We start from the raw sequence: 19839 nt of genomic DNA on the forward strand, positions 1-19839 counted from the left end.
GACTTGGAGTTCTGGTAATTAGGCAGGCAGTTAATAATTTTGGACAAAGTGCTCCCTAACTGCATGGCGGGAGGGATTTACCTGGGGTTGGATGAAGTTGTTAAGAGATGATTAGGTGGCTGAGCAGTTTAGTCTAGTCTGAAAGACACACTAAAAATCCTTTTGTTTGCTGCCAAGCGCCCCTAATCTGCAGAAAGTAGCTCATGTCATGCCCTGATGTGTCCATAGGAAGCACCACTCAGCCATGGGGCTTTCCCCAGAGCCTTGCTGTCTGGCAGGGTTGTGAGTCGCTCAGAAGGAGCCAGGTAGGACTTTTCCTCCCTTCCCAGGCACAGGGTGATGGTGCTGCACTGTGGCTTTCCCAGAGCAGTTATTTCAACACAGCTGCTTTTTGTTCCCTTTGCTGGCAGTGGAGTTGGTAAGAAGCGTTTAAAGTTAAGTCAGCTGCTTCAATTTTTGGGCTAGGTTTGCTCTAGTGTTTTATTTATGTTTCTGGACTGGATGAATGTCCTTGGTATTTATTTTTTTACTGCAGATCTTTTAAAAACAAAACAAAAAGGAAGCTCTTCTGCAAACAGTTTGTCTGGTACAACATGAGCATTGTTTGCATAGAGCAAACAGTGGAGCATTGACTTTACAATATGTATGCAAAGGCAGGGAAATGATTCCCACAGCAGAATTCATCCATCTTTCCTTGGATTCATCCACAAATATGTGCCTCCAAGCTGGCTGTCACCACACAGAGGCCATGAGATGCAAGAGCACAGCTGTCAAGTTGTGCTGAAATTGTTTGGTTTTTTTTTTTTTTTTTTTTTTTTTTTTTTTTTGTTTTTTTTTTTTTTTTTTTTTTTGCAGTTACTAGGAGAGCACATGTGTGCACCTGCATGAAAAACAGGAGTGCAGGTTTGGCTTCTGTAAATTAGATCTGACTTTTGAGTATTTAAATAAGTAGAACATAACTCTGAAATGGTGTGTGGCAACGTCTAATAGAAAGCAACCCCACACTGAGACATCAGTGGGCTGCAGAACCATCAGCCCCTTCTTCTGTCACTGAAATTCACTGAAAACCAAGTAAAATAAAACTCCTTAACACCAATGTAGTGTTAAGAAGAGGCATCATTTATTACAGAATAAACTCCACCTAACGTGCACACGATTCTCTACAAGTGCATTGCTTATATACAATCACCACATGCATATTGTAAGTGTCCATTACCATAAAACCCTCCCCATGCTCCCAGGTTCAGGTTTTTTTATAGCCTTGTTTTGGCTGTAGCTGCATTCCTAAGCCAGATGTTTTCAGAATTCAATAGGTCCTTGCTGAGAAAGCAGCTCCTGCATACCCCATTTCTTTTTGCTAAAAGTACAAAGGTACAGCAGAAATTGGATTAACCCTTTTGGTGTCAATTCCCCTCTTTGAAACATCTCAAATTCCTTAAGGTCATTTGATAACTTCCAACTTGATTTCTATCTGTAGTCACCTATATTCCCACAAGATTATGACTGATCATTTTGCAAACATCAAATCAATAGCAGTGCTGATAATTATTACAACTACAATTACAGTTAGGATGGTTTCCAGTATTCCAACCAGCCTTCCTTTCAGGGACCTTCACACTATTCCTTGATGAATTTCATTGAACAAATTAGTTTCAGGATAGCTTTGCTATCCTCAGCAACTGCCCACGTTTTGTTGTCTTTGGAGATGTTCTGTTACATTTGGGATGTGTACACAACAACGTTCTCTATCCATTTTTAAATATACACAACCCCCTTGTTCTTTGACCAGCAATAGATCTAAGGGCATTCTGTTTTGTAATGTCAGATTATCATATTGAATCACCATTGACAGATTTATAGGGATAATTCCCCAAGGAATAGGTTCCCCTGCTGAATTGGGGAGAGGGAGGCAGGCTGTAATGCTGGACAGATTGTGCATCTTACCAAACCCTTGGATTTAAGTCAATATTAAATTTTCTTCTTCATTTTCTTTCAAAATAAATTTTCTTCAATATTAAATTTTCTCCAAATTTTCTTCAGAAAAATGTTACGATAATTTTAAATTATCTTTTTTTAAAAAAATTAAAATTTTAAATTAATTTTAAAATAATTTAAAATTCTTTTCTCTCCACCTAAAGATAAAATAATTCCCATAAATATTAGTCTATACATTTTGCTGCTTGTTTACAGATGTCTTCCACATTTTCAGCTGCAAGGGTCCGGTGTCTTCCACGATTCAGTCTAAGTCAGGAGTCCTCTTAATTTGGGAGCAATGTATCCAGGGGTTAATTCCTTTCACTTTCACAGCTGGTCTTGTAGTCAACAGAACCAGAGAAGGTCCTTTCCACTGCTCCTGAAGTGACTCAGGTTTCCAGATCTGGATGTGTATGTGATCCCCAGGCTGAAATGAGTGAACTGGGGTGTCTAGGGTAAGAGGTTCTGAGAGAATGACAAATATTTTTCATTCATTCAAGGGTTTCCCTAATAAAATTAAATATTGTTCTATTTCCCAATTCCCAATTTGTTCCTCAGATCCAGAGAAAGTTGCAGCAGAATATGATCTCCCAAACATCAATTCATATAGGCTCACCTTCAGGTTAGTTTGGGGCTGTACTCTAACTCATAGCAAGCCTGGTGGTAACACCTGTGGCCATTTTCAGAAAGCTTCCTGACACATTTTGCCAATCTGTCTCTTTAAAGTTTGATCCATTCACTCAACCCTTCTGCTAGATTGCAGTCTCCATGGAGTATGTAAATCCCAACTTATACCCAACTGCTTACCAAGTTGCTGTAACACTTTGGATACAAAATGGGGTCCTCTATCAGATGACATCCCAATAGGAACTCCTAACCTGGGTATGATCTCTTTCAGGAGTACCTTGGTGACTTTCCTGGCCTTGTTGGTGCAGCAGGGGAAAACTTCTGGCCACCTGGAAAAGGTGTCCAATAAATAATACCAGGAGATACTGGTATTGTTGGTGTGGTAGCTCAGGAAAAACAATTTGCCAGTAATCCCTGGGGTTGTTTCCTCTATTAGTGATCCATGGAGGCAGTCTTTTTGAATTCAAAGGATTATTTTTAAGACATATCGGGCATTTTTCTGTAACAGACTTGATACTTTTTGTCATAGGGACACTGGTATCTCAGTCCTTGGACCAGTCACCATAGCACTGATTCCCAGTGGGTTTGCTGGTATTTCTCCTTGACAATTTGCAACATCACTTGGGGTGGGATTATGATCTGGTTGCTGGGTGTTACCAGCCATCCACCCTCTCTAATCTGGGCTTTTAATTTTAAATCTGCCCGACTATACCCAGGGCTAACTTCTGGGAGTGAAACAGCTTTCTTAGGTATTAAAGCCAGGATGCCTTGTTGTGCAACCTCTTGTGCAGATTTATCTGAAAGTCTGTTTCCTACAAGAATTTGGGACTCCCCACACTGTAGTACAGATACTTCTCTGGGCAACTGGGTGGCATCAAGGAAGGACAATATTTGTTGTGTATATTGATCAGAGATCCCTGTGCTGTTAATAGACCTCTTTCCTTCCTTATGGTTCCATGGGCATGAACAACTCTAAAAGCATATTTCAAGTCAGTCCATATGTTTACTCTTCCTCCTGCTGCCAATTCCAGGGCGCTTCAGAGCGCTATTAGCTCTGCTTTTTGTGCTGAGGTTTCCATGGGCAGTGGTGCAGCTTCTATTACCTTGGCTGGTGTTACCATGGCATAGCCAGCTTTTTATTTTCCATCTTGCACCAAGCCACTTCCTTCTGTAAAGAACTCTGGATCTTCACTTGGTGCATTTTGTAGGTCTGGTCAGCTTACATAAACTTGCTCAACTGTGTGTAGGCAATCGAGGGTCAGCTGCTCTTCTCCTTGCATCGGGATGTTCAGGACTTGGGCTGGATTTACCACTGTGGTTACTTTCAACACCACATCTTCTTGCTCCATTAGAACAGTCTGGTATTTCAGCATACGGCTTGGGGAAAGCCAATGCTCCCCTTTTTGGCAAAACACAGTGGTTATGGTGTGCGAAGTGTGCACTACTATCTTTTGTCCCAAAGTCAATTTCCTGGCCTCTAGGATGAGGAGAACAGTCACTGCCACAGCTTGCAGGCATCGGGGCTATCCCTGGTTGACCTTGTCCAGTTGTTTTGAAAAGCACCCCACAGAACTCTTGAAGTCTGCCACCTTCTGAGCCAGAACTCCGAGGACAAGGTGCTGTCATTCCTGCCCAAAAAGCTCAAAGGGCTTTGTTAAGTCTGGAAGTCCTAAGGCGGGTGCAGACACCAGGGCCATCCTTAGGTTACAGAACACGTGTTCACCCTCAGGAGTCCAAATCAAAGGTCCTTCGGGGGCCTCCTTTAAAAGCTCAATGATTTGACCAGAAGTCCATAATTTAAAACCCACAATCTTCACCATCCAGCCACGGCCAGGAATGCTGTTAAATCTCAGGCAATTGCAGGTTAGGGTACTTGGCAGATGGCCTCTCTTCTGTCCGTTCCCAATTTCCACTGTCCTGGTATTATTTCAAACCCTAGGTAGGTAACTTCCTGCCTCATGATTTAAGCTTTTTCCCAAAATACTTTGTAACCTCCTTGGCCTAGGAAATTTAGAAGACTGATAGTCAATTCCATGCACTTTTCATTAGTAAGATATCATCAACATAGTGCAGGACCAACCCTTCAGGGTTCTCCTTTTTCCAGGTCTCTAATTCTTTTGCCAGTTGGTTCCCAAAAATCGTTGAACTATTTCTAAATCTTTGTGGTAACACAATCCAGGTAAGCTGAGTCTTCCCACCAGTTTGAGGATTTTCCCATTCAAAGGCAAAAATGCCCTGGCTTTGCTTATCAAGAGGTATGCAAAAGAAGGCATCCTCCAAACCTATCCCTGTAAACCATTGGTGATATTCTGTAAGGGATGTTAACAGGGTAAAGGGACTGGCTAGAACAGGGTGGATATCCTGAAATATTTGATTGATTGCTCATAGGTCCTGTACCAACCTGTACTTATTTATCCCAGGTTTTTTAACTGGCAAAATGGGAGTGTTCTGACTTACATTCTATCAATAATCCAAACTCCCTGAAATTTTCTATTAGACGCTCAATTCCCATCCTATATACTAACTTTAAAGGACATTGATTCTGCTTTACTGGTTTTCATCCAGGTTTTAGGGTAACACTTACAGGCTGAGCTTGTTGGGAATGGCCTAGAGTTCCACTGGTCCAAGTCAAGAGTGTTTTACTGCATTTTCTGTTATTTCTGGTATTCCTCCAGAATTGTCTGGTTCCAGTGTTCCCTGCAACATAAAAGTCCTTGCCTCGATGGCTTTAGTCTTGGGCACAAACAATTGCATTTCTCCATGTTTAAACAAAATCCGTGCCTCCAATTTACTTAGCAGGTCTCTTCCTAACAGAGGAACTGGACATTCAAGCATATATAAAAATTGGTGTGTTATCCACCGTTTGCCAAATTTAAAGTAATAGGGTTAAAGAATGTTTGTTTTTCCTCTTTCCCTGTTGCACCAACAATATTTACAGTTTCTTGGTTTAATTTTCCATGATTTGTATTTAATACCGAATAAGTAGCCCCAGTGTCTATTAGAAAGTCAGTTTTCCCTCTCCCCCAGCTCTGTTGTAACCAGGGGCTCAGCTGGGGTTCTCGGTCCCGGTTCCGTCACTCCTGGTGGAGGGTTAGCTCGGTTGGCTTGCGCCCTTTCAGGTTCTTGGGGCATTCCCGTTTCCAGTGCCCCAGCCCCCGGCAATACGCACACTGATTGGGCTGCAGCGCCGCGCGGGCACGGCCCCGCTCCGTCCTGCGGTTAAACAGCGCCCTCTGCAGGGCTGCGCTGAGCATTGCATCCCTACATCTCTCTCGGTTTTTTCTTTCCACCTCCCGTTTCTTTTCTCTCTCCTCCCTTTCCATTTCCCATTTCTTTTTTCTCTCCTCCCACTCAATCTCGCGTCTCTTTTCTTTCTGCTCCTTCTCCTTTTCTCTCTCCCGGATCTTGTTTTCTTCCTCTTCTCCCCTATTATTAAAAGCTATCCAGGCCACTTGTAATAGTTCTCTCAGGTCACGAGACTCTGCTCCCTCCAGCTTTTGCAACTTCTTTCTAATATCCGGTGCTGAGTTCCCTATGAAAATGGAAGCCAGCTGTACAGCTTCCTCTGGTTTTGCTGGATCAATATTAGTGTGTCTCCTGGCAGTTGCCCTTAGGCGTTCCACAAATGCAGTTGGAGTCTCGTGCGGTTCTTGTTTCACCTCATAAAGTTTAGACCAATTGATTGCCTTTGGCACTGCATGTCTAAAGCCAAATAATATCCACTGTTGATATTGTCCCAGAAAAACCTTCCCCTCCTTTGTGTTAGGGTCCCAATGGGGGTCCTGAGAGGGAAAATGCTCTTCCACAGTTCCTGGTAATGCACCTGCTGTACCTATCCTGTCCACCTCTTTCCTAGCAGTCCTGAGTACTATCTCTCTTTCTGTGGAGTCTAATAGGGTATCTAATAGAACTTGTATAACCCCCCAGTCCGGGTTCTGGGTCTTGAGAATGGTTTCAAATACTCTAGATACTCTCTCTGGATCTTCTCTGTAGGGCCCTGCCAGTCTCATCCATGCCTCGAGATCAACTGGGGAGAAAGGTACCTTCACCACTATCAGGCTGTGAGATCCCACCCCTGCCCAGAGCTGAGCTTTGGCCTCCTGCTTATCCCCCTCCAGCTTTCTCACCCCCTGCTCCCCTCCCTCCTGCTTTCTCACCCTCTCCTCTCCTACCTCCTGCTTTCTCACCCCCTGCTCTCTCACCTCCTGCTCACCTATCTCCTGCTTTCTCACCCCCTGTTCCCCTACCTCTTGCTTTCTCACCCCCTGCTCCCCTCCCTCCTGCTTTCTCACCCCCTGCTCCTCTGTCTCCTGCTTGCTCACCCCCTGGTCCCTTCCCTCCTGCTTTTTCAACCCCTGCTCCCTTTCCTCCTGCTTTCTCACACCCTGCTCCCTCACCCCCTGCTCCCTTCCCTCCTGCTTTTTCAACCCCTGCTCCTCTGCCTCCTGCTTTCTCACACCCTGCTCCCCTATCTCCTGCTTTCTCACTCCCTGCTCCCTTGCCTCTTGTGTTTTCACCTCCTGTTCACCCTGGGTTCTCCCCACCACTGGACTTGAAATTAACTCTTGCCTCCCCCGTGACTGCTCATCCCCTCCTTGTGCTTCCCCCTTACCAGGGACACCCCAATTCTCTATGCCCCTGTCTCCTGCATCTGGTGCCTCTATCATTTCTACATCATCCTCCTCCGATTGGCTGTGGCATTTCAAACAGTGGTGCCCAATACTACAAGAGGAGCAACATTGCTTCGATCTCCTATCCTTTTCTCCTTCCTTTCCAAAAGCTAACATGAGAGGGTTTGACAGTCTGGGTAGGCAGCCCCTTTGCAATTCCAGATGGTCTCTTAAAGTAAAGAACAGGTCTACATAAGGCATCTCATTCCACTTCTCCTCTCTTCTACAAAACAGCCTCAGCTGTAACATGGTGTGATAATCTAAGGTGCCGTTCTCTGGCCACTTCGCCTGATTGTCCAGTTTATACAGTGGCCACCAATGGTTACAATATTGGATTAGTTTGGATTTCAGTAGCGAGCCTCCCCCTATCTTTTCCCAGTGGTTCAATACACATTTCAACGGAGAATTCGGGATATCATTTCCCACTCTAGTTTTAGAACAGACCGCCCCCATATTCAGCAATACAAGTCTATAACAACGGCTGGAAAGCGAATACAGCGATTACCTGGGCGCGGGGAGTCCCCGCGGTTGTTTCTGGGCTGCAGCGGGAGGGTGACGCTGCCCAGGCGGCTGGCGCTGGAGCAGGCGAGAGCCCGCCGGGCCGAGGCCGAGCTCGGGCTGCTGTGCTGCGGGTCTGTTGGGTTTCTTCTCTTCTCCTTCTCCTCTCTGAGCCAAGATGACGGCAAGGGAACGGCGGAGCTGCAACTGGGGGTGCCCCTGCCCGCCCGCCCGCTCCCACTCGCGCCGGGAATCCGGCGCGCACTGGCACGAGAGGGCGCTTCCCGACCACAAATGAGATTTCAGCGGCGCACACAGAAAATAAATCAATAATCGATAGCACACACCCCCCGATTGCTTCGAAAGCCCAACAGTCAGTTAAGTTTCAACACTCTTCCAGCTAACGAGCTTTAGCACAGGCGTCCCAGTGTTGATTTTACAGGCCGGCAAACTGAAATCAACACACAACCCACTCACACGCACACCGCCAGAGACCAAAAAGAATTCAGAGTATCTAAGCAAACTCCACCAAAAGTGGGTACAGCAATGTTTTGGCTCCGGTGTTATGAGCCTGGTTTTTTTTCTCCTCGGTCAGCTACAACACTGCTTTAAGTTTCCTGCTCCAGGGGAACCCCTTGGAAGGGACTGGAAGCCCCAGTAGTCCTGGGGGACTCAAAGCCCCCGACAGTGAGCTTTCCCAGGGACTTAACCCCTGTTGGGTGACTCAAACCCCTCACCAATAACTCTGTGAGAGGATTTGTACCCCTCGTCAATAACCCCAAGATAAACAATTTAAATTATGCCTTTACTCACCCCAGGGATCTTGCCTCGAGCCCTGACGGTCTGAGGCCGAGGTTCTCCCCGAGAACCCCTCAGTGCTGGCTGGAGATCTGTCGACTGCAGATCCGTCGAGGCTCAGAGGTGAGCTCCTATCTGGGTGGCCAATAACTGTCACCGAAATTCACCAAAAAGTGGGGTAGAATAAAACCCCTTAACCCCCAAGTAGCGTTAAGAAGTTATCACAGGCCTGGTGCACGGGGGATAAGCTCCACCTGGCGCGCACACAATTCACTACAAGTGCGTTGCTTATATGCAGTCACCGTGTGTGTATTATAATTGTTCATTACCATAAAACCTTCCCCGTGTTCCCGGGTTCCGTTTTTTCTATAATCTTGTTTTGGCTATAGCTGCATTCCTAAGGCAGATGTCTTCCCCTTATCTTCCTTCTGTCCTTGATGAGAAAGCAGCTCCTGCATACCCTGTTTCTTTGCTAAAAGTACACAGACACAGCAGAAATTGGATTAACGCTTTTGGTACCAGTTCCACAACAGGACTGAGAGCACATCTCTGCACCTGCCAAGGATTTGAGCTGGAAAGGATAAAAGAAAGAGTGCAGGAGATGAGGAAGGGAGAAAGGCTCTGTGGAAAAAAGAACTAGCCAGGCTGTCCTGCGTTACCAGCCTGATGGGTTGGCCAAACAATGAACACCAAGGTTTCTGAACCTTCTGAAATGACAAGTATTTATTTTATACTGAAGAAAAAGAAATTAAGATGTCAACACCACACCAAGAGTCAGAGACAATCTCCCAAACATTTGAACAGCAAAAACCTTTCCAAGGCAATAAAGCAAAGGAAACAGCATTACATCTGGAATGATGATGGAAAGCCAGTGGTTTAGCTGCTCCCTGTTTCCAGTCATATGCAGCAAGTGCTTTATGCTAACTGGATCTGCTTTATGCTAACTGGATCATCTGGCTACTTGGTCCCAGCTAAGGCACGAACTAAGACACCTGATAATGCTCTTCAGCTTGTGAAGGAGCAGGATGTCAGCTCTGTTAAACAGCTCAGACTAAACAGCTTTTTTAGTGCTGAGAAGCCTGGCTGATAACAGAAGCAAAGGGCTGAGCAGAGAAGTGCCCCCCTTCCCTGGTGCCACCAACTGCCACCAACAGATCTGGGGATGCTCCAGTGCTGGAGACAAAGATCATTATGTGTCACCTTAGCTTACTAGTGGAAGGACAAACCGTGGAGAAATGCTCTCTTCTCTACATCTCAGTGCTTTATGCTGATAAATTACCCTGACCTTTTGCACATGACCTCTTCAAAACAGCTCTCCTGGCTGTAACCCAAACTTTCCCCCAGCAACAGACTGAAAGTCTCTAAATGCCAAGAATGTCCCCTTCCAGGCTCCTCAGCAGAAACAAGACCCTGGGTTCCAGCCAGGCCCCTGCTAAGTGCCCCAGATGACATCTCCAGTGCTACCTGGAGGTGCAAGAGCTTGGGAAGAGCTTTGTCCTCTCATCTGTAGTCTCTCTGCAGCACAGGTCGCTGTTCAGGGCTCCCAGAGTTTCTGCAGAGGAAGTACTGGTGGGTGAGGGCTGCTTTGGCTGAGATGCGCTTGCTGGGATCATACAGGAGCAATTGCTGCCAAGAGAAAAATTCAGTAGATTTAGGATGTTAAAAACTGGGTGATTGATTAATTGCACCTGCACACAGCTGGGCCCAGTTGCAGATGTTGGTCCTGCCTTTTTCCTCCTCTGGGCTTCAGGAGTCACCCACAACTGAAGTTACTCTGGGGATTATGTTAGAAGAGTTCCTTGACTCCCAATGCAGTGGTTCCTAGAGGAACCTGCAATGACAGTCCTTCTTCAGAGTAAGACTGAGCCCTATTCCATGATTTGGTGCTTCTGCAATGTCAGAGGTGAGCTTTCAACCCAGATCAGCTATACTTCCAGGTAATTAAATCTCAAATATCCCTATTCCTTGCCCAGTTTGAAAATGTCCTGTCTATCCCCAGGCCCTGTTCTGAGCCCTCACTCACCATCAGTAAGTCTCTCCCATCTCGATCTAAGTTTGGAACAATGTCCTTCATCTCCTTCCGTGGCCACCGGGGAAAGCTGCCCTTGTAGTCAGGGAGCTGGGTCACACCAGGCCAGGTCACCTCGGTGGGAGTGCCCAGGATGCGAAAGATCTGGAAGAGCTGATCGATCTCAGAGTCCCCTGGAAACAGGGCCTTCCTGGTCATCTGGGGGAAGAAAATAAAAAGGCAGTTCCCACTTTTCCATCAGTTGTGTGCCCTATTTCCTGCTGCAAGCAACCCTTTGTCCCAGCAGGTGCAAACTATTGCACAGACCAGGGCAGTTGCAATGCAGTGATTCTGCCAGGCAGTGGCTGGGAGCATCACAGGTGTCTGACTGCTTGCTCCCACTCTTGGCTAGCTCTCTCCTACCTGCTCTGCAGCTCAGGGACTTTGGGAATGAGGAAAAGTGCTATTATACTGCAGGGCTAACCACAGCTCTTCCAAGGGGAGTATGGACCCCTAGGAGATCCATTCTGCCATACTATGAGAGTGCTTGCTCTCTGCAGCCCACCATGGGGACATCTGGAAGAGAGTAATCTCCTCCCAGGGTCAAAATGCTGCAGCAATAAGGCTGAAGTTTTCCTTTTTGCAAGGAGAAGCATCATGTTCCAAGGTACTTGGAACTGCAGCCTTCTGCCAGGCCCCCAGGGTGGTAGATTTCCTTCTGAGATAAGGACCAGATAACTCTTAGGGTGGACCTTCGATAAAGCACACCCCAGGACAGGGTGGGAACACAGTATCCCAGATGGTCTGCATCTCATCCCTCCTTCCCACTGCAGCTGCCTCCTCTGACTCATGAAAGAGATTATTTAAACCCATCCTACCATTTCTGCAAAGATGCAGCCAATGCTCCAGATATCCACAGGGGTCGAGTAGTATCTGCATCCCAGCAGTATCTCAGGGGCTCGGTACCACAGAGTCACCACCTGGAAAGGAACCAACAAACAGGCTGTGTCTGGTTTCTCTGGATGAAACCAGAGGTGTGAGACCCTCCCTTCTCAGCTGTAATGCAGTGACTGTACAAATCAGAGCATGCTAAGGCCTTGCTGAATTTACAGATGCTTTAGTGCCTGCAAGGTTGGGATTAACAGAACACTCTTCAATAACACACTCTGGGACAATTAAGTGTACCCTGTGGAGAGAAGGTGGGAGCCCAGCTGGCAGCCTGGCTCCAGTAGAGACAGTCAGCACACCTTGTGGGGACATGGAGGTCCTTTAGTTGCAGGTGAGGTTAAGAGCACATTCCTGGTATTGCTATGCCTCTGTTACGGATGAGCAACTTCTGCTGCTGCTCTTCACCCACTCTGGATTTTGTACCCCACTCAGGAAGCCTCGACACTACCTCATGAGTGTATGTGCGTAGGGGGACCCCGAAAGCTCTTGCCAGTCCAAAATCAGCCAGCTTGATTGCTCCTGCTTCGTTAATGAGCAAGTTCTGTGGCTTCAAGTCCCTGTGGATGACCCTGTGCGAGTGGCAGAAGCTCACACCCTGCAGCAGCTGGAAAAGGTAGTTCTAAGGAGAGAAGAGATTTCAGATAAGGCCATGACGAAAACACTTTGAACTCTGGATTGAACCAATGCACTTTGGATCTCTCCTAGATCTGAATGGGAAGAAAGCCCTTGTTAAAGTGCAACATCAGGCTTATGGGCCACTACTCAGAGATACACACAAACTGCTGCCACACCACGTGGGGACAGAGAGACTCTGGTCCAGGCACTGTCAGCCTCTTCCACCCATTACTGTCTACAAAGGCAATTAGCAACAGATCCCTCCTTTGTTCTGCAGTGAGATAGGCTGGAGAACCTGGAAACTGCTTGGAAATAAACATTTCTGAGCAATAGTGCCATGAGGGTTTCCCTGCTGAAATGTTTGAGATCTGGGAGGCTGAGGAACCATTTCCAGGCCCAGTCTGAGCATCTCTGAGATGACTCTGCCCAGCAGAAGGCAGCAGGGACATGCTGTCTACCCTGCCTGTTGGCATTCCTTCCATGCTGTACCTTGACCAAGTTTAAAGGAAGCTCTCCAGCTTGGCATGAGTCCATGTACTTCTTCAGGTCCTGATTCAGATACTCAAATACCATATAGAGCTTCTTCTGGCTGTGTATGACATCCAGGAGCCTGCAAAAGAAGCACAGGCCCTCCCTTCAATATCTGCTCCAAACCTATGCAAATACCCAAACATCCCTCCTCCCACACATGCCTCTGCTCTGTTGGTCCTTTGGAGAAGAGAGGGGCAGTTTAAGGGCAGAATCTAGTATGGTGCAGCAGCAGTGTGTTGGTGAAGTGGCAGACCCATGAGGGTCCCTGAAATCCAGGGAAGTTTAAGGGATTGCTGCATTTCCTGTGTATTTTGGTCCTGCCTATGCAGTTGGGGAAGGACAGAAAAACCTGCTTGTTGCCTGCTCCTGGAGCAGGAGCTCACGGATGAGCTGGTGGAAAGAGCGCATCCAGGTCTTACCTGACTATGTTAGGGTGCTTCAGCTCCTTCAGCAGTGAGATTTCTCGGATCGCAGTGCTGGGGACACCCTCTGACTCCCTGTGGCAGAGACAGGCTGTACTGCACCTCATAACCCAGGGGGATCCCACAGCCCAAGTGAGCTCTGTGTCCCTTCCTTCTTCCACTGTACCCCAAGCGAGCATTTGAGTTTGGGGTGGAGCAGTGGCTGGGGTGGGCTGGGGTGAGGCAGGGGGAAATGGAGTTGTGGGCAAGGAGAGGGAACGGATGACCTAGACGTGCAAGCCTTGTGGCACAGCTTGTTTGGAAGCACCTAAGGGTGTATTTAGAGAAGCAATAATGTATTAATTACCTAGTCTTTCTTTTTGGAGGTGGGGGAAAATTAAAGCTCTTCGCCCCTCAGGCAGCCACCTCCTCCACGCTGAGGGGCCACCATGGGGTGCAGCACCAGCATATTGGCTCCCAGTCCAGGCAGACACCCCTCACTGTGCACACAGCTCAGAGCTGACCCAGGGGAGCAGAAATAAGCTTTTACCTGCTCAGTCCCACTCTGAAGGGCCGAGGCTGACCCTGCCCACCTCCATAGCACAGCCCTGGGGATACTACCTCACAAAACAGCAGCTCCTTCCCCTTGCCCTGTGCCATGGACCTGGGGCCAAGTGGTGCCAGGTCAGGCCCCAAACACTCGCACTCCATGATCTTGAGCTGCTGGCTCAGCAGTGGGTTAAATCAGCCCTTTTTTAGGTCACCTGAATGTTGGGATCTTCCCACACAGCTGCCACGCCCATGAGACACAGAGCCCCCAAGCCCTCCAGACAACATTCCCTTTGGCTCTGCCTTTCCTGGTGCCACAATACACAAGATTATTTTAATCCTAGAGACACCTTTTTTCCCCTCATGTCAGGCTTCTTTGTGCCTCTCGCACCATATTGGGCACAGGGCTGGCGCCATGGCAGGCCCAGGGCTTTGCCCCACTCACGCATCCAGGCGGATCTTCTTGAGGGCCACCAGCTGCCCCGTGCGCTTGTTGCGAGCCTTGTACACCACACCATAGGTGCCCTCCCCAATCTTCTCCACCTTCTGGAACGACGCCTGGATGGCCTCCATGGGGCTGCCTCGGCCTGGCGATGGCAGTGGGGGCGGCTGGCGCCGCACTCTGAGGGGAGGGAAAAAAGCGGGAAACAAAAAGGTGAATGTGGGGAAAGTGTTTGAGCCCCCCAGGTGCTCCCTGAGGTGCTGCCAGGGTCTGGGTCCCACCTTGCTGCTCCCTCAGCCTTGAGGGAGCCCTCAGCGACCTGCCTGGGGCAGCTGTGAGTGGACAGGGCGGCCTGGTGGGCTCTGGGGAGCTTCAGGTGGACAGAGCCACACAGGAGCCACCCAGGGTTGGTTGTTCTGTCCCCCAGGTTGTGCAGTGTGCTGGCTACAGCCAAAAATTGAGGAAAACTGATGTAAAGATGTACTTTGGGGGCTCAGGAAGAGCAGCACGAACTGCACAGGGCCTGGGGAAACTCTCCTGCTCCATCTGCACAGTGCTGGGCGTCAGTGGAGTTATTGTGTTCATAATTACGGCTCCCTGGGCCATGCTGAGGGCAAACACCCAGCAGAAATGTCTTTTTAATTGATTGGTTATGGGGGGGAGGGGGAGGTTTTTGTGGGGAGTTTTTTGGGGGCTTTTGCTTGGGGATTTTTTTTTGTTTTGGGTTTTTTTGGGGGGGGTTGTTTGTTTGTTTGCTTGTTTGGGGAGGGTTGTTGGGCGGGGTTTTTTTTTGTAGGTTTTTTTTTTTCCCTTTTATCTTGCACAATTGTCCCTTGAACCTCCCCAGCATGGGCTATGCTGCTCAGTCAGCCTTTCAGGAGATGTCCTTGAGGGGGAATTAATCATTGACTTGATAGCTGGCACAAGACGAGGTTAAAATAATCTTATGTATTGTGGCACCAGGAAAGGCAGAGGCAAAGGAATTTGATCTGGAGGACTTGGGGCCTCCATGTCTCTGGGTGGGTATGGACATTGCAGCTGTGTAGGTCCACAGGGAAGACCCACTTTCAGGTGATCTAAAAAAGGGCTGATTTAACCCATTGCTGAGCCAGCAGCGCAAAATCTTTGAGTGCAAGCAGAAAAGGCTGAGATGGCTGCATTCCCCTGCAAACCACAGGCATGGCTCACTCCAAATGTGGGGATTTCTACAGTACAGGAGCGTCTTCTCTCCCTTGCACAAACATTTGATTCTCATGTGACATTAGCAATGTTCTGTCCTTGGTTTAATACAGCTGTGTGGGCCTGGCATCATGTTCTTCAATCAGAGTGGCTCTGATGTAACTTCATCTCCTTTTCTCACAACTTTTTTAAAGCCAGCCACTTCCATACACACCCAGTACTTAGGAGGAAGAAAACTGAAATTTCTTATGTCATCTATAGGGTTTGTGCAGGGCCTAACACATTTGACTTGGCAAGAAAGAGGGATTTATTCAATAAAAGACAGGCTCTCTTCGTTTTTAATCTTTATTTAGAAAAATTTCAAGCAAAATCTTTTGATACTTCAAAAATAGTGATTTAAGGTCTCTCAAACTCAGTTGTGTCAAGGAAGAAAGTCAAGTACTCAGGGTACTGCAAATATTTATTTTAGAGTTAGAATTAATCCTCCCCTTAGATACCAGTTCTTCCTACCTGAAGAGGCAGGTGCTACTGAAAATAGTGACTCTTTGTTCTTCTTGTTTCTTTGGTCTGTCCAGATAGGTGAGTGTTTTGCCAGGAATGTTCCTGTGTGGCAACTGAGTCAGGGTACCCCAATACAGGCACTCCTAAGCCTGCAGCCAGGCAGGGCTAATGAACTTTGTGCTAATACCCTTTTCGCCCATCTGCCAAAGGTGAGCTGCTTAACTCCAAATTCAGAGACCTCTTCTGACTTCATGTCATGCATTATGAAAGAACCAGTGTTACCCAAGTGTTCCCTTTCCTTAACCACCCTTTCAAGCAAACAACAAACCTGCTTCCCAGAGCTGTTTTCAGTCATGACACCTGGGGCAGGAATGGACAGCCCACAGTCACACACATTGACTCAGTCTTCAACTGTTTACCTGCTCAGTGACTTTGCTGTTTGCCACAGCAAACATGCCTTCTAATTTAGTTTTAACATATTTGTTGCAAATGGTCGTGCAAGGACCAGCGTGTGGCTGGTCTCAGAGCTGCTGTCAGGATGTGCTGTTTTCCCTCTGCTCCTGTCTCTCATTGAAGTATTTCCTCTGCTCCTGTATGGCTTGTTCCAGCAGGGCCACATTCATCCCTTCCACGCAGGTCAATATTCGTGCTTTTACCACAGGACTGGAGGTTTCTGGAGAAAGGAAAACAGACAGAGCAGCCTGGAGACAGAGTTCCCTCAGGCAACATAGGACTCGAGCTGGGCAAATAACCACAGCCTGAGAACTTCAGGAGACCAGATTGGCTGCATGCTGCCACTGATGTGAGCAGCAGGAGCAGCTGAATTCAGTGACATGCTTTCCCTCTGCCCTGATGGCTACAAAATGCTAGTGACTGATACTGCATTCCCCTTGCACTTGGGGAACAGTGCCAGTGCCTGCCATGCAGCACCTGTCTACTTTGTGGCTGGATGCACTTTGGTTTTCCCTGGATGAAAAGCAGCAGTGATGGGTCTGAGCTCATTTCTGAATGCCCTGTGCAGACAAGAGGGCTTAGAAGATACTCAAAGCTGGCTGCAACCAACAGCTCATTGGTGGCATTCAAGTGGCAACATGGAGCTGCACAGAAGGGGCCAAACCATGGTGACATAGCCTTGGTGACACAGCCACCATCTCAGTCTACTTCCCTTCCACCCCTGCAAAATGGGGCAAACTCCCTCCTAGGCTGGGATGACCAAAATAACAATTTTCTAAAGGGATTTTGCAGCAGTGGCTTAGCAGGTCACTCTCTAGAGGCCATGTGAAGTGTGGTTTTCCACATGCCACTGAGGACTTCTATAGCATGAATGCAAATGCTTTTTATCAGGTGTGGCCAAGATAACAAAGAATTTGCTTCGCCATGCCATGGCCCAGCTCAGATCAATTCCCCACACAAAGCACCATGCAGCTGGAACACAGGGCACCCCAGGAAAGGACAACAGGGTGCCCTGCATGACAGTCTGCCTGCATTCCTCACATGTCTGAGGGCAGGGATAATATATTATTAGAGCCTTTCAAGGATGGCAAAGACCAACCCAGTCACTTGCAATGAGGTATTGTTGCAATCTGCCACTTTTGGGGTTAAGATGGTTGGTGTGGTGGCTGGCCAGAAGGCTTTTTAACATAGGTTTCAGAAGCCCAGCAATGTGGCTGAAATGCTTCCTGTTTCTAAAAAGTCTGTGCCAGAGGACCAGATTTTCACCAAGGTAAAGGCGGCTCTTCTCATGGTCAGCTGGGACAGACAGGCTCCTGCCTTGAATCACATGCTTGTGTGATGGAGGAGCTGCACGAGAGGAGCCTTGGTCCAGGCTGCTCTCAGTGACTCAGGGAGCCCCAAAAGAGCTGATGTACCATGAAGAGCAGCAAAGAGCACCAGTTCCCAGAGCATTTACCTTCCCTGTGTTCAGCCTCTCCCAGGACCATGTAGGAAGATCCCACTTGGGCTTGGAATGGCTCCACAAACTTGGTGTCAACATAGACCTGGTACTGAGCTGAGTTGTGCTGTGTGGTGAGAATGGCTTCAGATCGGGCCAGGTCATAGCAGCATAACCTGGGAATGATCAATTTGGGAAGCTCAGCTGTGCAGAAAACCAATTACAAACCAAAAGGGGTGCTCAGTCAGTGAAGGAAAGGCCTGGCCTGCAAGGAGAGCAGGGTACCCTTCTCACCTGCCGAATGTCCTCAGTGTCTTCCCCTCGGGGACCGAGCTGTTGATCTCCCACGGGAAGTAATAGACACCAGCACTTGGCAGCATCTCACACAATGGCTGACCTGCAGTAAAGCAAAAGGTCTGACTCCATGCTTCTCCAGTACCTGATCCAAACTGTAAGTGATACTGCCCTTCAACTCCTTCCTTGCCCAGGTTCCACCATCCAGGGGGCTGCAAGAGCTTCACAGATTCCCTGCTGAGTCCTAGTTGTGGCTCACTGCATGTGCCAAGCCCAGGGCATCCTGGCACAAAGAGGAGCTGCCTAGTCCCACACAACCCCGCATGAACTACAGGCAGCTCAGCAGGTCCTCTGGGTCTCCCCCAAGCTATGGATGAGTTGAGAAAGGTTCAAGAAGTGGGGAGAAAGGTGACTGAGCAGTTCAGAGTGTGAGGGACTGAGATACTAGGATAACCTCAGCTGCTGGGGTGACAGAGTACTATGCAGCAAGATTTAAGGAATGATCCCTGTCCTCATACTAAAAACATAAAAAAGTTCTGTCAGTGTCTGATTCTGCAGCTGGAGAACAATAAGCTGGATCCAAACCAGCTGAGTTTCGTCAGAAGTCTGGCATGGTTTAGTAGACAGCGAGGAGTGAAAAGGATTAATTCCAAGCCAAGGCTCAGGTGGGACCTCTTGGGAGCTCCTGTGGTAGAGCAGGGCTGGCACAGGCAAGTCAGCCACAGCAGAGAGCACACAGAAAGGCAGGAATGCAAAGCAGCTTCAGCCAAGTTCTAATCCTGCCCAGTCAGTGTCATAGCCCGGCTCCTGGCTGTGCCCTGTTTTTTTTGGCATCATTTTCTCCCTTGCAGGTTGTCGGTGTTTGGAATGTTTCCATGCTTCATTTACTGCTTTTCTCTTAATTTTTTTTTTTTTTTTTTTGCCTCTCTGTGGGGGACCCCAAGGGCTGCACAACAGCCCAGGCAGGGAGTCCTGCCACTCAGAGAAGTGGGTCCATCCATGGGCATTCAAGGACCCACAACACTGATTACTCAGCAGAGGGGACACTGAGCTGTGTCCTGAGCTGTGACACACATGCTGTGGCTTTAATGCTTGGTGACCCTTGCCCACCCCATGCATTGCTCACGGGGTTGCAACCTTGCAAAATGCCCCATGGAGGACTCTGTGGGAAGCTGCCGAAACCAGGGCGATCCTGGCTTACCCCTCCCCTGCACACGCCTCTCTCTCAGCCTGCTGCCTCACAGTCCCATGCCAGGCTGCGGACACCAAGAGCGCGCTGAAAAAACCCTCTAGCAGAGTCCCAACCCACCTCCCCTCCCTCTGCAGCTCCCTGCATCCCCGCCGCACCTAACATTCAAAAAGCAGGGTCAATTCTGCACCTCCAAAAGGGCAAAGGCTGTCCTGTACTGCTCGGGTTTTGCTCCTGAATCACACTGTGCAGCAAGGTGGATCAGCCACGGATGCAAGATGCTCGGTACGCATTTAATGCACTTTTTAACGTATGGACTCATTTGGGTCGTAAGAGCCGTACCCCAATCGCCACACACCCTGTGCCCACCCAATGTGCTACCTAATGCATGCGCCAGCTGCAGTGCAGGACCTCGCAGCGAGATTTAAGGCAGGCCCAGCCCCAAGCGCAGCCCTTTATACGCAGATCCACAGCACTATCCAACGCCGTGTTTAACGCGTGCACAAACGCAGCCCGCTAACGGCATCTAATGAGCTGTTTATTTAATTAACTATTCGATGCCGATGCCGCGCTCTCCCAGCGCTGCCCCATGCACACCACAGCGCGATTTAAGGCACCGCTCCCAGCACGACTGAACGCGCGCTCACCGCTCCGCCATCGCCTCCCGCGGGAAGGGCGGGCACGGCGGGGGACCCACGTGGTCAGGAACCACGTGGCGTCGCGG

General features: G+C 48.5%; 2 protein-coding genes across 5 annotated transcripts; both read right to left on the bottom strand.

The window, feature by feature from the left end:
• Nucleotides 1–9262: 9262 nt before the first annotated feature.
• Nucleotides 9263–14728, bottom strand: CDK3 (cyclin dependent kinase 3). Of its 3 annotated transcripts, XM_053960662.1 has the most exons (8): nt 14343–14725; nt 14065–14241; nt 13089–13166; nt 12628–12748; nt 11972–12142; nt 11454–11555; nt 10591–10794; nt 9263–10193 (listed from the first exon to the last, which is right to left on the bottom strand). In XM_053960662.1, the coding sequence occupies exons 2-8, from the start codon at nt 14190–14192 to the stop codon at nt 10068–10070; spliced, it is 930 nt and encodes a 309-aa protein (XP_053816637.1). In that variant the 5' UTR covers nt 14193–14241; nt 14343–14725; the 3' UTR covers nt 9263–10067. The 3 variants fall into 3 exon arrangements, with proteins under 3 accessions (XP_053816637.1, XP_053816640.1, XP_053816638.1); XM_053960665.1 differs by lacking the exon at nt 11972–12142 and having other exon boundaries at nt 14343–14728; XM_053960663.1 differs by lacking the exon at nt 14343–14725 and having other exon boundaries at nt 14011–14081.
• An 843-nt stretch (nt 14729–15571) lies between these two features.
• On the bottom strand, nt 15572–19788 carry TEN1 (TEN1 subunit of CST complex). 2 transcript variants are annotated; one of them, XM_053960666.1, is made up of 4 exons: nt 19763–19788; nt 17927–18029; nt 17651–17808; nt 15572–16414 (listed from the first exon to the last, which is right to left on the bottom strand). In XM_053960666.1, exons 2-4 carry the CDS (start codon nt 18010–18012, stop codon nt 16275–16277), a joined length of 384 nt encoding a protein of 127 aa, XP_053816641.1. In that variant the 5' UTR covers nt 18013–18029; nt 19763–19788; the 3' UTR covers nt 15572–16274. The 2 variants fall into 2 exon arrangements, with proteins under 2 accessions (XP_053816641.1, XP_053816642.1); XM_053960667.1 differs by lacking the exon at nt 19763–19788 and adding an exon at nt 19497–19741.
• Between the last annotated feature and the right edge of the window lie 51 nt (nt 19789–19839).

This window comes from Vidua chalybeata, chromosome 19 (assembly GCF_026979565.1).
Source record: "Vidua chalybeata isolate OUT-0048 chromosome 19, bVidCha1 merged haplotype, whole genome shotgun sequence".
Classification (NCBI taxonomy): Eukaryota; Metazoa; Chordata; class Aves; order Passeriformes; family Viduidae; genus Vidua; species Vidua chalybeata.